This window comes from Syngnathus scovelli, chromosome 10, assembly GCF_024217435.2.
Source record: "Syngnathus scovelli strain Florida chromosome 10, RoL_Ssco_1.2, whole genome shotgun sequence".
NCBI lineage: Eukaryota > Metazoa > Chordata > Actinopteri > Syngnathiformes > Syngnathidae > Syngnathus > Syngnathus scovelli.
This window is the reverse complement of record NC_090856.1, coordinates 2146199-2161746: the sequence shown is the minus strand read 5'-3', so window position 1 is coordinate 2161746 and position 15548 is coordinate 2146199. Positions and strand designations below refer to the sequence as shown.

General features: G+C 43.9%; 1 protein-coding gene across 2 annotated transcripts in view; it reads right to left on the bottom strand.

The window, feature by feature from the left end:
* The window catches only part of sema6bb (sema domain, transmembrane domain (TM), and cytoplasmic domain, (semaphorin) 6Bb), a 71224-nt gene that overhangs the window by 9900 nt on the left and 45776 nt on the right, over positions 1 to 15548 (bottom strand). Inside the window, exons 7-18 of one of the 2 annotated variants that reach the window (XM_049718785.2) lie at positions 13148 to 13246; positions 11741 to 11831; positions 11286 to 11405; positions 10836 to 10924; positions 10396 to 10613; positions 7807 to 7938; positions 7551 to 7700; positions 7379 to 7411; positions 6494 to 6673; positions 5949 to 6089; positions 5528 to 5605; positions 3528 to 3586 (exon numbers count right to left, since the gene is read on the bottom strand). In XM_049718785.2, the coding sequence (XP_049574742.1) occupies positions 3528 to 3586; positions 5528 to 5605; positions 5949 to 6089; positions 6494 to 6673; positions 7379 to 7411; positions 7551 to 7700; positions 7807 to 7938; positions 10396 to 10613; positions 10836 to 10924; positions 11286 to 11405; positions 11741 to 11831; positions 13148 to 13246 (1390 nt within the window). The remainder of the gene's footprint in view (positions 1 to 3527; positions 3587 to 5527; positions 5606 to 5948; positions 6090 to 6493; positions 6674 to 7378; positions 7412 to 7550; positions 7701 to 7806; positions 7939 to 10395; positions 10614 to 10835; positions 10925 to 11285; positions 11406 to 11740; positions 11832 to 13147; positions 13247 to 15548) is intronic. The other variant, XM_049718794.2, reaches the window with a different exon arrangement.

Genomic DNA, 15548 nt, shown 5'->3' with positions numbered 1-15548 from the left:
TGTTGCGCTTGGAAGGCAACACATTGATCATTAAGAACCAGTCTGCTTCTCGCAGCCGCAAATGTCAATATGAAGCCATGTCGCCTTTCCAGAACCCTCACGCGGGCCCGCCTCCAAAACCGCAGTCATTAGAGTGGAACCGGCCCAGACCGCTGCCGTAAATTTGACGACAAATTCCCTTTCCTGCACGCAAAAGCCGCACGCAACTTTCGGCGGCCTGCCAAAAAAAACAGTCAGCTGTGTACCTTAACCACGCGCCGCAAACAAAGGAATGTTCCGTCAACCGCAACGCCGGACCTCAATTACCGAGTGATTGCCTCTTGCTGCTGCAGGAGTCAAAATAGTTTGTTCAGGAAATATTTTCGCGACGCCTTAATTGCTTCCTTCTGCAGCCGTGACGGCGGAAAGGGTACGACGTGTCGTGCCAGCGCCCTCTTATTGCAAATTCACCTATTTGCAGATTTTGAAAAACTTACCTAGTTGCTGTTTTGTCCTCAGGCATAAAGCAAAAGAAATGCATTGGCGCCCTCTAGTGGCAGCTTTTAAAAGGATTTTGCAAATCGCTTAATTCTAGTGGGACTAAATTTGACTGATTAAAAATATATACACATTATCCACGAGCGGGTTAAAACTAGAAGTCATGAACTTTTTCAAACTCAAGTCCAGATGACGGTCAGGCGGCGACAACCTGCCGTAAGTGAAAGTGACATCTTGTAGCGCCATTGCACGCCTGAATCCATTTGGAGTCATTACTGTGTTTGCGTTGGCGGTTTTCGATTACAAAAACACGCTGAGAAAAAAAATCAGATGGGAAGTCACTCGGTAGAATTTATTTCATTAAACACGGAGAAAAGGTAATAAACTCAGCTCCACCCTGCTTGAAATGAAATTGGCCCTCTGACTTTTGGAGCAAAATGAGGCGAACGCCATGTTGGATTACTTGACATTTCTGTCAGATGGGGAAGAAACGGAGAGGGAGGGAGGGAGGGAGGGGGAGCAGTAGATGAGATGACAACGTATGAAAAGGGAAAATGAAGGCGATATAAGGCCTGGACGTACGAGCTACCCGCATCGGGGGGGTACGCTTCTCGGCTTCTTGTTTGATCCCCCCCCCTCGCCCCTCCCCTTCAGTTCACCCTCCTGACTCTTCGCCTGTGATGTTCCGAAGCCTTTCCGCCCTTAACATCCTCAAAGTTGGCCCTCTTCTTGTGATCTCTCGGCCCTTTACTCATTGCTTTCTCTCTTTACTTGGTGATGTGATTTAGCAACCCCCCCCTACTCGCCCTTCCCCTTCCTACTCCTCATGCTCTTCCCCGAGAGGAATCACCCCTTGATATCAATTTAAGTGACATAGGCCAGGGGACGAGATGAAAATCGATTCTCCCTGCAGCCGATGCTTCTTCTATGTGACTGGGGAAGGGAAGGAGGGGGGGGGGGGCTTTGGTTTCTCTAAAGCAAGGTCATATCCATCTCCCTTTGAGCTCTCATGACAAGGCAGAGCCCAAATCAGTCTGGCACTGACTGAACTGAAGAGGCATTAAAGAAGGAGCAGTGCGGCTTGATAGCGCAATAAAGCACTGCGCTAAATGACTTTGCTCCTCCAAAGCAAAGTTTCCCTCTTGTGAAGAAAGGCTCGATAAAGTTGATACTTTACGTGACTTAAGCTCAAGCTACATTGCAGGTCCGAGTATCCAATGACAATTTAAGGCCCGTATCCAATGAGCTGGTATAATATTTACATTTCAAGAGACGCATTTGATTACGTTAGCTATTATTTGTAATTCAAACAAATGGAAAATGATACCGGGCCAACAAACACGGCGAGTCGGCGGCGGGTTACGACAGAAGCGGAGCGATGTGACGAGCGCAAATGTGTCATTCCTGATTTACATTTGCGGCGTCTCGGCGGACTTTAAAACGTCAACGTCAATTTGAAGAACAGCCAGTGAGTTTCCCTTTCAACCCGAGGATGACATTTCGTTCATTTCCTTTCATCATTTTCGAATTTATCTCAATAAGCACACGCTAGGAAAACTTTGGCTTACTTTTTGCACTCTCAACCAAGTTCCTTAGCGAATGAGTACACTTAAATGAATTCACTTTGGACTAAAAGCCAGGACAAGATCAGAGTTTTCTACAGCTTTAAAATTATCTCATGCGTGCGAAAATGAAATACGGAAGCACATTAATAATGAATGGCTTTTAATAAGCCTGCTGGACTTATTAAAATTTAATCAGGGACTGGGGGGGAGAAAAAACGAATCGTGACAGTCATGATTGGCAGTTTGAATTTCTATCATGTTAGCAGCACATAATACTCGCTGGGTTGCAATTGACTGTACAGATAAGACCGCTACGTCAAATTTAATTTTACGATATTTTATTCATGTCCCTCCCAAAACTAATATAAGACTCGTGACAATAAGTATAACCCAGGATGAAACCCAAAGTTCGGGATCATTTGACATTTCAAGTTGACAGGCTAACCTGAGCTAACAACTAGCTAGCTAGCTACAGCGTCAACTAGCTAGCTACACTTTCTTATTTGGAAAAAAAAAAAACTCAAGTAGCCACATATGGTTCCAAACGATTAGCGTTAATCCACGGTAAGCATTGAACATCTCTTCGGGCTCCCTTTGCCTTTTCCCACTGAGATTTTTCCAGCAATGTGAAGTCAGAGCGTCACATCAAACAAGGGTGCTGATCTCCAACAGGATTTGCGCGGTGATTATCCAATATTTATCTTTTCTTTTCACACGGAGCACACGCCACATGAACTTGGGCAACTTTCAGAAGCAAAGGATTAATTTGCACACACTGGAATTAGTGCCAAGATGAAAGTCAGGTCTGCGTGTGTGTCAGGGGAACATCCAGAACCTCATCTGGAGAAGATGGATTAATATATATGAGGCTCACCTACATCTATTTCCATAAACCAGAGGAAAACGTGAACATGAAGGGGAAATCAGCTGGAGGACAAGATAATTAGCCATAAGTTGATGGAAGGAATGCAAAAGCGGACGTGCATTTAAGGACAGCGTAAACAAGCCAGATGAACAAAGTCAGCTGAGAACACACACAGCTAGCTGCCACACCAAATGAGAGCATGAGAATTTCTTTGTGTTGGATGGCGCCGCTGCTGACTCTCGCGGGAGGAGGCCTCATCGCTATTTATTTGCGTCGCATTTCATCTGGAACGCGTGCAAACTCTTGATATTGGTTATTGCGATGGCGAGAGAGAGAGTGCAAAACCTTTGTGACTTAGAAGTACATTTTTTTAGGAGCTTTTTGAGGAGCTTTTAAAAACAGCATTAGCCGGTTTAGCATTTTTGCTAGTCATTTTGCAATGCTAGCAAAGCTATGGGACACTAGCTTAATATTTTTACTTTTTAGTTGGAATGTTCAATATCACTTATCTCCCAGACTATTTTTTTTTACTTTTAAGTACAGGAATTAAATCATGACTTTTAAGTTTAATGGGGTGTGAGCACTTTTGCAACTTCTTGAGATAAGCGATATTCACTTACCGTCGCAGTCGCCCAAGTGAGCCACGTTTCCTTGCTCGACGTCTTGTTCGAACGGCAGCCTGTCGAAGAGGACGGACAAAAACAATTTTTAGACATTATTGGCTAGTTCATTTCATTTTTTTTCATTAATATGTCCATTATTAGGACTTTGTGATCAAATTCAACTCGAGCCATTACGGTAAAAAGCTCGTCAACAAAACAAAAGAAAAAAATGAGAACATGAAGACGCCCCTGTGGCTCCATTATGATCCTAATAACCGAAGCACGGCTCTAATTTAAAGATCACGCATACCCGCGGGGAGTTTAATTTAGCAGCTTAATGAGCCGAATTGCAAAAACGTCTTGGTCAGCATGTTCACTCTTCACGTTCTGCATTGATGGTGTAAATAGAAACTCCTGGGTGTAATGCAATAAATAAGATCATGGCAGAATTTTTTTTTATATGAGTTTCACCATTGACCCAAATTGGTCACACTGGTGGGAGCGCCGGAAATAGACTTTGGAAGGCTACTCCAGTTTGATATTTATTTATTCCTCCGGAAAATCTAACCTCGATGGACAACTGGTTGTGATTTCCAGCGGTTATTACAAAAAAAAAAGAAACATCTCACCACAACATTTATATTCCAGACCTCGCTTGTGTTCAATTTGGCACCTCGGGCAGCCTTTGGTCTCAAAAAGATGTCATATTTGTATCCAAATGAAATTTCACCAACACAAAACAAATGTTCCACTTTGATTACGATCCGCTCTCTGAAGATTTTTTTCATAGCCATACCTGTTATTGTATTCATGGACTGATAAATAAGAGCTCACGGAATCTCGGCCTCCATGTTTTGACAGAAAAAGACGATTGCATAAGCAAACGGACACCTCGGTTGAATTGAAGCAGGAGAAAATGCTCGGTATATTTTGTTGACCTTATTTAACCTCCGGAATGCGGATATGAATACAAAGTGGCGATTATTATCTTTGTAAAGGCAAATTTTTTTTCAATTGAGGCGCTCGCTCGAAATTTCTCATGCGAGAGGAAGCGGAGACGAAATGAGAGAACCAAGCAACGAAAAGAAAACACAGCTGGCAAAACAGAGCCGAGAAGCACTCGGCACGAGACGCACAAAGGCCGTCAAATTAACGAGATGGAAAACGCTGGCCAAAAATATCTCATTAGGAATTGAATTAATATTTCAAAAACATCTGACTTGTTTCTCACAGCGTGCAAAAACAAGAAAGAGAATAGAGCAATAAATGTTGCAATCAATTTCGCTCCCATGAGGAACTGCACTCATTTCAACCACTTTGGATTTTTTTTTTTTTTCAGTGCTCCCCCCCTCCCAACTTTTTAACACCCTCGACCCGTTTCACAAAGACATATTTTGATGGACTGGCGGAGGAACAAACAAAAACAAAGAATAAATAATAAAAATAAGTTGCCGTGACGACGTCTTTTCCTGCAAGATGTCACCCCGCCTGGAGGAATCTCCCCGTAACTGGAAGCAGGATCGATGGGCGAGTGGAGCGGCCCCCTTAAATCAAATCACGACAAGGCCACACAACGGGTCTGCGTAGCCCGCGGTGGTCTTTACGGACCCGCCGTGTCTGTTTCCTTGGCTCGGCATCTGTGTTCTCTGAGCTTCTAATTCAATGAGCCGAGTGCGGGTGGGAGGGAGACGGCGGCGGAGGTGAGCGCATGTGCACGGCTAAGTGAAAAAAGATGGCGGCGTGGCGGCGTGGTGCCGCGGTAGCCATCGACATCTTGAACCAATCGCGCCACTGACAGCCCACTTAGAGCGCACAGATGGTCCTCTCAAAGCACAACTTCCAGACCATATTTAGTAATAAAAGCAGGTGAAATCTATTTTTTTGTTGATTGTTTTTTACTAGAAAAGCGTAAATTGAGACACTTGGGTGTAGTACCACATTGCGCCACAACATGCCAGGGCAGCACTGAGGATTATTGTATTTAATTGAGAGCAAGAGCAAGATAGGGTTGAAGTTACCTGGTTCCAGGGCGAAGGAAGGAGCAGGTGCTTCCTCTAGTCCAGCCACAGTACGGATCTCTAGAGGCGATGCAGTTTCTGCGCGAAAAAAGCTAACGTCACACTCGCGCCCTAAATTGGATTGCAAGAATAGACGCTTGCCACTTTTAGTGCCATTATCCTTTTTCAAGCATGAAATGAATTTAGGGATTGATTTCCGGCTTGTGCGGGAATTTCCAAAGGACTTTACAGCTGTGGGAATTTTAATTTCAGAATATTTATTAGAAACATATTCTTAATATCACTTTTAAGAAATTGACAATAAAGCAGACTTTGGAAAAATCACACTGTTTTATTTGTGTAAGATTTATTATAATTTCTGGTTTTATTTTCTGGATGGACAATTTGAGTGTGTGTGTGCAAATGTGTGTGTCGGGCTCACTTGATGCAGCGCGAGAAGCGCTGGCAGCGCGCTACGGGCACTCGCACCACGCAGGAGGGGAAGGCCAAGATCAGAGTGTGACTGGCTCGATCCAGAGTCAGAGACAAAAGCTGCCTGGCCTGTGGAGAGTCACCGGCGCATCTGCGGCAACAATACACACACGGGGAAAAAAAAGAAACAACAACGAAATAACATCTTGGCGCTTTAATCAGTGTGGAAAAGAAAAACAAGCCGGTGAATTAAAAAGAAAAAAAGCTAGTAAATGCCAAGAGGACAAACGAGGGCTCGCTCGTTTTTATGCTGATTATTCTCGTGCTTAGCGTCCGTTTAAAAGTGCAGCCGGAAAATCCCCAAATGGTGCATTAGCTTTAGCGATGTTTATGTCCTTTTATGCTAGCCAAGTTCATTTACACAGCAGTGCCTTGAGGTACAACTGAGCTCATTAAGTCATTGTAATATTGTTCTCCTCACGGGATAGAAAATATATGCTGGTTAAATTGTCTGTCTACATGTGTTGCTTCACAGTTTGTGCTCATCCATCTTACTTTTCGGGGTTGAAGCCCTCCAATTCCTCCAGGAAGATGTTGCTGCTGGTGACCGTGTTGTCCTGGTTGGGCACGATGAGGAACTTGAGGATGGTGCCCCGGCTAGACCCCAGGAACAGGACCGTGCGGTTCCTGTGCGGCCCGGCTTCCGAGTCCACCACAATTTTATTCAGCTGGTACCTGCGCACAAAACAGATGTTTGGGATCATTTATTTTCCAAGAAATGAAATATTGTGCATTGGAAAGAAAACATGCAATGGGAATTGAATGGAAATAATTAGCAATGCTAATGAGATTGTACACTAATTAGCTCGTTAGTTGGACAAACGGGAACAAAAGAGGAGCGCGACTGGACCCCGATAGTTGTGTCGTCCTTTTATCCGCTCTTCATAATCCTCCCAGCGTCTGAGTGACAGTGCGAATCCTCGATGGCGAGCTCGCCGTTACTTTCAACGCCGGGTTTTCTAGCGCAAAAATCTTTTTACGCTGCGAGGGGAACATCATTGTTGACGAGATTACGGCTTGTGTTTAGAGGTAGATAAGCGGGGAATGCAAAGTTTTACGGCTGAAGGATGCCGAGACGGCCAGCGGTTATATATTCAATCGTCTTGTTCTTTATGTGCTATAAAAACAAGCGCAGAGGCAATCGTAAGCTCTGAAGTCCCGGTCAAGTGAAAATAAATATGCAAATCTGAAATGCCACAGAGGAGTTTGTTGTTGAGAAAAGCATCGTTTTCAACTTGCATTGAAAGAAACATTTTTATACTTGGAATTGAGTTCACTGCAGCATAACGGCTAAATGCTGCTTCACCTTGTTTGCTTTGAATTCAAAAAATGTCCGTTACACAATTAGCCTACTTTTGGGAGACATGCTTTTCTCCTTACCTTGTTTTTAAACCTACATCCAATGTTGCACCTCTAAGAAGAAAAGGGAACAAAGATCATTTGTGTTAAACGTTTGAAGGACTTGGAAGAACTTGGCACGAAGAAAATTCCAAGGAAACGTTAAGATGTCACCACGAGTCTTGATATAATTCCAAAGAACTTGTGATCTCACCTGACCATGGTTTTGACAATCCACGGCCTTTGTCCAAGAGACGGGACGGCCTCATCCATCAGCGGGTGAGTCTTGACAAAATTAAGCATCTCGTCGGGGAAGGAGTTGGACGAATTGAATCTGGAACCTTGAACGGCGCAACCCCCGGGTCTGAAAAAGCGTCAAACTTTGTTTTTCCAAAATTCAACTTCTGTTTGTATGCATTGCTAATGCTAATTCCCATTAGCCTGCGCTAATTGATTCCAGTCTGACTCACCTTGGTGCGGGGATGACTTCATCAGGAACGGGCGTCCAAATGGACTCGGCCGACTTCTGCTCTTTGAAGCGTCCGTCGAACACGGCGGCCAGCTGCTCCATGTCAAAGGCGCACACCGCCGAGCCGGGGATGCTGCGTAGACAGACGGAGGCAAAATTAGTCCGTCATTTGGTCGCACGTGAACAACCGGGAACAAAAAAAGTAAGATAACAACTCCAGTCTTGACTGATGGAACAAAAGGATAAAAAAAAAAAAAAATAGCTCGCGGGCGCCGTACGAGGACAGACAGCCAAGCGAAAAGACGACAAATTGGATTTGAGCTTTTCATATTTTCACAGTCAGCGCTTGAAAACAAAAGGTATTGTTACAGAGAGCAAAACGAATGACGGGCAATGATGGAACTTGTCAAGTCGGCGGCTTAAGAAAAAAAAAGACAGGCGGTGGATGCAATGGAGAGATTAGAAGCGTCTTGGCGTCAATTTCTGGAAAACAAAACAAAACGGGAAATGAGTCACTGATTATTCCTCCCTGGGAAGGAAATGAACCCAACAAGGAGGCCTGCTGAGTCACGGGGCGCTTTAACGGCCGCCCACATGGAAACACTCACATGACCCCAAAGACCTCGTCCGTAGAAACTTAGACCACCTTGTGTGAGTGTCAGATGACGAATGGTGCGCGTGGTGCGAACGTGACTAAGTGGCAAAACCGCAACGCAACTGAGACACCTGCGATCTTCATTTTCTTCGCTGCATGCTAGCTTGTTGCTAACTGCAAAGCTACATCGTCAAGTCTGCTGAGGAAAACCCGAAACTGAAATCCTGAGTCTTTGAAACTTTAACTTGGAATCGTTCCAAGCTGCTTAGAACCCAAACTTAGCTTAATTAGAAATCACAACCCTGCGTTGAAAGTCACATTTTGAACCCTTCCTCTCTTCAAAACTGAACGCACCCTTGATCATCCTTTATGAAACGTAAACGGAACTTTTCCAAAGACAAAATGTTCCACCTGTCCTTGTGCAGCGATAGCAACTCTTATGACGGGGTTGAAAACAAAGCCGCAAGGTGGGCGTCAGATAACGAGTGAGACAAACAACAATAAAAAATTGCCTCTCAAAGGGAAACGTGTCACATCTTGTAAAGGTGAATTATAAGAACAATATGTTGTGGCTTTGCTGGAGGGAGAGACGAGCGGGGGTCTGACTCTTGGCTACAATATATGAAGTCCTCTCCGTGATGTTGCCAGGCAACTAGCGATGAGAAAATCAGCAACTTTATAACTGCAAAAATAAGGAGAACATTTCTTAGCCTGAAGGCTAAAAAGAATTTTAGGATATTATCATTCAGCTCGAGGGTTGAACCTTGTCTTAGGAGCGACACGTTTTGCTAAGTTGTCAAAATGGCTAACATTGATATTTTCACTTTCACTAGTTTATAGTCATTTAAAAAGGAGAAAGTATTTTTTTGTGTTAGACATGATGACTACCTCAAATTGTATGAATGAAAAAAAAAAACAGGAAACATAGCTAACAAATTGACTCAAATCTGTAACAAATAGCAAAAAAGCTAACTAGCGATCTAGCTAGCTCACCAGACAGACATGCAGTCACTCCTTCCTTGAGGTGTTTACGTGGTGTTACACAAAGGCAACATGAGCGACTGTCCGTGAGAGCACTCCAAGGTTTCTCGCCCGTTTCATTGTGTGTGTCGGATGAAGTCATTTATCCAGCTAGCACTTAGCGCGGCGCAGTGGGCCACATGGGACCAGTGGGACATTCTGGCATTCATTTCCTTCTCCTTCCTTTCTCACAATCATCACTAAAGATGTACAAAACAATATACATTTAGGATATACTAAGGAAAGTGTCCCGAAGTAAAGTGAAGTTTCTTAAATTACTGAATCATCAATCAAATTACAGGAATCAAAACCTAATTTGAAACCCAAACAAATCATTTGACTTTAAAAGTCAAACCTATTTGAAACCCAATCCAGGCTTAGAATCTAAATTCTCTAAATCACAAGATGACAGCAAAGCAGTTTTTTTAAAAAAGCTCCTCAACTCACTTGACTTTAACATCAAGATGTCACAAAATGGCGGCGAATCCCAAACGGAAAATGTGAATTCATGAATGCGGAACTTAATCTTCACAAGTGAACAGCCTTCTAATGGAAACCAGAACGGCACTGAAATTGAGTCTGACACTCTTGCAAAATGATTTTATCTGGGACTGAATGAAAGTGTGAGTGTGTGGTATGTGTGGGGCTTGTTCAAAAGCTCTTCCGAAGCGGCAGCTGAAGAAACACATTTTCCAAGACCTTGTGGACGCACGTGTTGTCCATTATTGACTCGCTCAAAGTTCAAACAAACCATCTCCACCATCATCATCATGCCACCTTTCTTCTTCATCATCCTCACCAGTCGTTCCTCAGCCACACATTTTGTTGTCACTTCCTCCAAAGTCGTTATATCAGCTCGCAGGTTGAGGTGCAACATAACACGTGAGAAGCAGAAAATGTCGAGGTGTGGGCTCCGGAACAAGAACTCATTTTGTTGCTAGCTCTGGTAAAGGCACAGAGACAGAATGGCGCTACCTGTTGGCCGGTGTGGAAAAGACGCCGAGGATGATGTCGCGGCCGTGCATGTTGATGATGGGGCTGGTGGAGTGCAGCATGTTGAAGTAGAAGTGGGAATCTCCCGGCACGGAGCAGTTGAGCCGGGCCTTCAGGAAAGACGTCCACTGTTTCTCCAGGACACGCTGAGAGCCACCCTGGTCGCGCTTGCACACTCTGGCCACACGGGGCACCACAACCTGCATTCACACAACCAGTGATGTCATCTTATTTTTTTCAAATTTGTTATTTATTTTTGTTTTTTTAGCTTCTTTTTTAGTCAGATTTTTATCTATTTTGTCCTAAATTGAAAAAAAACTGAAAAAAACAAAAACAATAGAAATACTTTTTTTGAATTGTTCATTAATCTTGCTCTTTTTGGTTGAAAGAAAAAAACACATACTGTCGTGTACTTTCATTACCTTTTCCAGGTAATTAAACTCCATGGCGATCTCTCGGAAGAAGAAGTAGATGTGAGGGCCCCACTCCACGGCGCTGACGAAGAAAGGTTCTGCATTGGGGCAAAGCATTGGACAAATTTGAATAATTATTCTTTTGCCCGTGCTTTACTTGGTCCTTAAAACCACTTTTGATTCCATACAGGCTCAAAATATGCTGCTAAAACCTTAGCGAAGAAGCGTAACGGCGGCACGACGTTTCAGCAGATTTACACTCGCAACGTCTACCTGCTAGGCGCCCGATAGCGTTTCTTTTTACTACCTTATCCCGGTGAAATAGTGATGTGCGAAGGGGCCTGCTCAAGCAGCTGCTAACTCAACATAAACTTGTCAAGCCTGCAGGCGGTCCAGGCCGTCCACGTCTACAATTCTTCACAAAATGACACACGCTAGCATACACGCATCTCGGGGTACCTCGGAACCACTTGGAGTCGTGCTTGATGGTGCGAAGAGCGGGACTGTCCCCGAGGCTCCGGTAGATGACGGCGTCGATGGCTAGGAAGTCGGTCACGGTGGCCGTAAACAGATTTCCCTCTGTGGCGCGGTCACATGACAGACAGGTTAATTATTTAGGAAAAAAAAATACTACCAAGACACTCAAAGTTGCGGGTTGAACCCGAATGTATCGCACAACACTACAAGTTAACAGCAGATAATCTAAAATCAACTCAGAGAAAAGCTGCTAAATTATAGCGTGTCGAGTGTTAGCTCAAGTCATTAAACAAGGTTGCTAAGCAAACTGAAGAAAGCCGCAGCTAAGCATAAAATAATGCTCATTATCCACCTCGGTGACAAACCGTGGACTTGCACTCAAGTCAGAATGGAGACGCTGAAATAAATGAATCGCGACACAAATGAGTCACCTTTACCTGCAAACAAAGCCACGTTGGCGTGTTTGGGATCGTAAGGACATCTGGCCATTCCGCTAACGGGGTCACTGACCATTTCCAGAGTGTCACCCTGTTATACAAACACACACAAACACACCGAAGCATCAATCCGTAGCACTCAGAAGGCAATATTTTGAAAAACAAGTCATAGGAGAAGACACTTTAGCAGGGTTAGCCTAAGCGTACAGTAGCGATTCAATGGTAGCAATTAGCGATAAGAATAGTCGCACAATTGCGCATGAATAATGCATACACACACTCAGGATGGTTAAAGATACCCGCAAATAAAGACCTTGCCATCGCACGGGTCCTAGACTATGAAAATAAGGTGTCCTTGCTAGCTTTAGCAATTCCAATCGACGCTAGTCTTAAAAGATTCAAAAGCAGTGGCACCACAGGGCTTGCAGCGAGGTGAAACTCCAACTTAGCAGCCAAAATGTTATGTAATAAGAAGAACCGTATACATAGAACATCACAACATGACTGATGTGAGTAAATACGGTGGAAGCTAAAAGACTGTTAGCGCGGTCATGAGCTAAAGTTCATCAAGACGACCCCCGCTAAATATTGTCGGTATTATACAGTTGGTGGGGTTGCATTAAAGCACAACTAAAAATAAATCAGTTGCTAGCTTGCTAACTAGCCCCCAGGGAGGCAATCACGTTCATCGTCGCACGCAGTCGTCATTAGCGGCTGACAGATAAAGAAGCGGCGCCTCACCGCCGCTTGTAAGGCGAGGCATGAAAAATGATCTGCCAGAGAGCTTTTGATCAAAGTATTTGGGCTCCGATATTCACTCGCCAGCCGAGCCAATGACTCATTTATGTGCCGTTCCGTTGCGGCGGTTTGAAGTTGCGATCAAGCGGGGCAGAGGTGGATTTGGGAAGCTAATTCAACAACACGCTGATGAATTTAGGTAAGATGAAGAAGGCTCAAGTGTTTGACTAATGGCAACAATTAGAGGGCAACAATTCGAGGGCAAATTGACAGAGTCAGGTCAGTTAAGATTGTTCGCAGAACCTTGTTGATTTCATAATTTCTCCTTGATGAAGTCAGTTTAAAAAAAAAAAAAGAAACGAGCAAGAAAAACAAATGAATCATATCTTCACATGAGCTCATTCGTTCTACGCCTCTTCAAAATGTGATGTTACACAACAATGAAACAACAAATACATGACAAATTCTCGTTTTCTCAAACTTCCTCGAGACTTTTATGGACAAGATGCAATGTGGCGCAAAGATCTATTCATTTAATCAAATTTATTCAATTATTAAAATGTATTTATGTATTTATTAAATTTTATTTTTATATTTATTTATTTTTCTGACGTGCGTGCTCTTGTGTCCAACAAAAGACTCTTCAGATTAATTTTATGGGCGACTTACGGTGTAGTTGGCACAAAGCGGGTTGAAAGCGTTGGTGCCGCACACAAACAACCCGTCAGGCCGACTGAGGAGTACCTTCATGAAATTCCGGCATTCATCCTGTAGGGTGACAAAACAAAAAACCTTGAGTCAAGTTTCATTTTATTTTTGCAGCACCCATCGACAGCAATGGGCACAACGGCAGCCGTATAAACAACGTGATGAGCACTATAAATTAATGAGCGCGTAAATGGAAACGAATACAGCAGCTCGAGAATGAAAACAAGAAATCATTCCCCAAATGTACGCCTGTCAGCGGAAGCCTTTTGCAACCTGCGCACAAACGATGTCACGATTATCTAAAGCGTTCAGTGAAATGAAGCTTTTCACTCGCCTGATGTGCGGAATTATTTCACCATTAACGCTGTCAATCAAACTGACGGAGGTTGAATGCGGCCTGTCGAGACCCAAAGCGTCTACAAACGCGCCAGCGTGCCGCCGCTGATGATTGACAGACTGAAATGCAACCCAACCCGGGGATCTTAAAACAAACGCGGCATCCGAGGCTAATTTCTTCAACGTGACACTTGAAAGTAGATGAAGTGACACGACAAAAATCATTCTCTTGAAACGGAAAGGCGCGGCGGACGAGTCGCGCAATGGAGACAAATGACTCGAGTTAATCTGCAGCCAGCGTTGACAAACGGTTTCCAATATGCTAACATTAGCGTCGGCTAACCCTACACAACCTCTGCCATGTTATTTACCATTGTTGTCGAGTTAACCAAAACAAAGGAAAGGCACACAAAAAAACTATTAGCGCCCCAGTCAGTCCGGCACCAGGCCCACCAGGCTTCATCAGTGTCATGACGAGGGACCCCCCTGGAAGCCAGATGTCGACGGCCTTCAAACCCCCAATCAAACTTCCCGGCGGGGTTCTCATTTTCACCGGTTGAGAAGAAAAAATGTTAAGTGTGTGTTCGATGCGTGGTGTCAAATACGAGGTGTCACTTTCCAAGTGACACATTGCGGAGTGACAGTGATGTGCTACTTTCCGCTCATTAGCACACGCCACCTGCACCAGTCTGCTCTGAGTTAACGTTCGTGAAATCGGCACTTGGGTTTGGTTCTGATTTGAAAAACGGCTATCAAAACGGAGCGCAAAACATGTTTAGGAACTTAAGTTAATGTTTGACAAGCAATTGGCTAGTTAAGCTATACGTAGCTGAGGCTAAATCAAGCTAGCATACGTAGTTTAGCTGTCTGGCTGGGTTTTATCATGACAGTTAGATGTTATCTTTGATTTGGAAACCTTGCAGGTTACTTTTTTTTTTTTAGTTTTGTCACATAATGGATCAAATGATTCCTCTCGGATAAAAACAAGGGGGTGGGGTCTTTTGTCAGACTCTAACGAGAGTTTTTTTGGATTCTCATTTTCTCTTTATGAAGATTGGCAAAATTCATCTGCCGCTGCATGAATTCATTTCATTAACTGGCATTCATCTATTCCAGGAAGCAATTTGGCACTGGCATGCGCAAGCTTTATTCAAAGACAAATGAAGTCAGCAGGATCAGGCTTTCGTCGCGCTTTCGGAACACACGCGGTGGCAGATTACGGGCCCGTGAATTAACCAATGATAAAATTGCGTCTAGCGCCGAATGTTTCACGTCCTTATGCCTCCTTGTCCCTTCCGAGTGCGCTCTCTGCTCCTCCCCTCCCTTCCCTGGGAGGAATCCAGACAAAACGCCACCTGTGCTGTGTTGGCAAGCCTCGGCCGAAAACCCAGACGACTGCAGAACCTCCTCCTCCTCCCCGCGTCCTCCTGCTCTTCTAACGGACACTGGCAGAGCAGCGAGGCCTCTGAAAAATTTATCTCCTGCTCAGATGAAGCAGGCGGCGGGCCAGCATAAATACGAGCCGAGATGAATCTGCCATGCTTTTTATTTATCGCCTATTAGCAAGCTATGTCGCCGAAGCGGACTAAATTGCAACGCATTTGTATTATTTGCAACTCCTTTCATCCATCGTGTTGGTATCTGGAGTCTCCCCCGTATGGGAGTAATAAAGAAATGTCAAATGGAAATCAAATCGTAAAACACAATTTCCACACAAGCAAGCTCATCCCCACACTTAAAAAACAAAACACAAAAGATTCTGTGTTGCTCGGAGCGCGAAAACTATTTCCCACTCATTTCTTTTTCAATAATTAATCCTGCACAATTAAAAAGATAAAATCTCAATTCTGTGAAACAGTGCATTCGTTTTGCTTTATAATCCTGTTAAATGCTCCCAAAAACAGGTATATATAATATATATATATATATATATATATATATATATATATAAATAGTCAAATCTATGCAAGTAAACAAATACTTTCCACCACAAGTCACGACGCGGCAATAGTGTGGAAAAACCGAC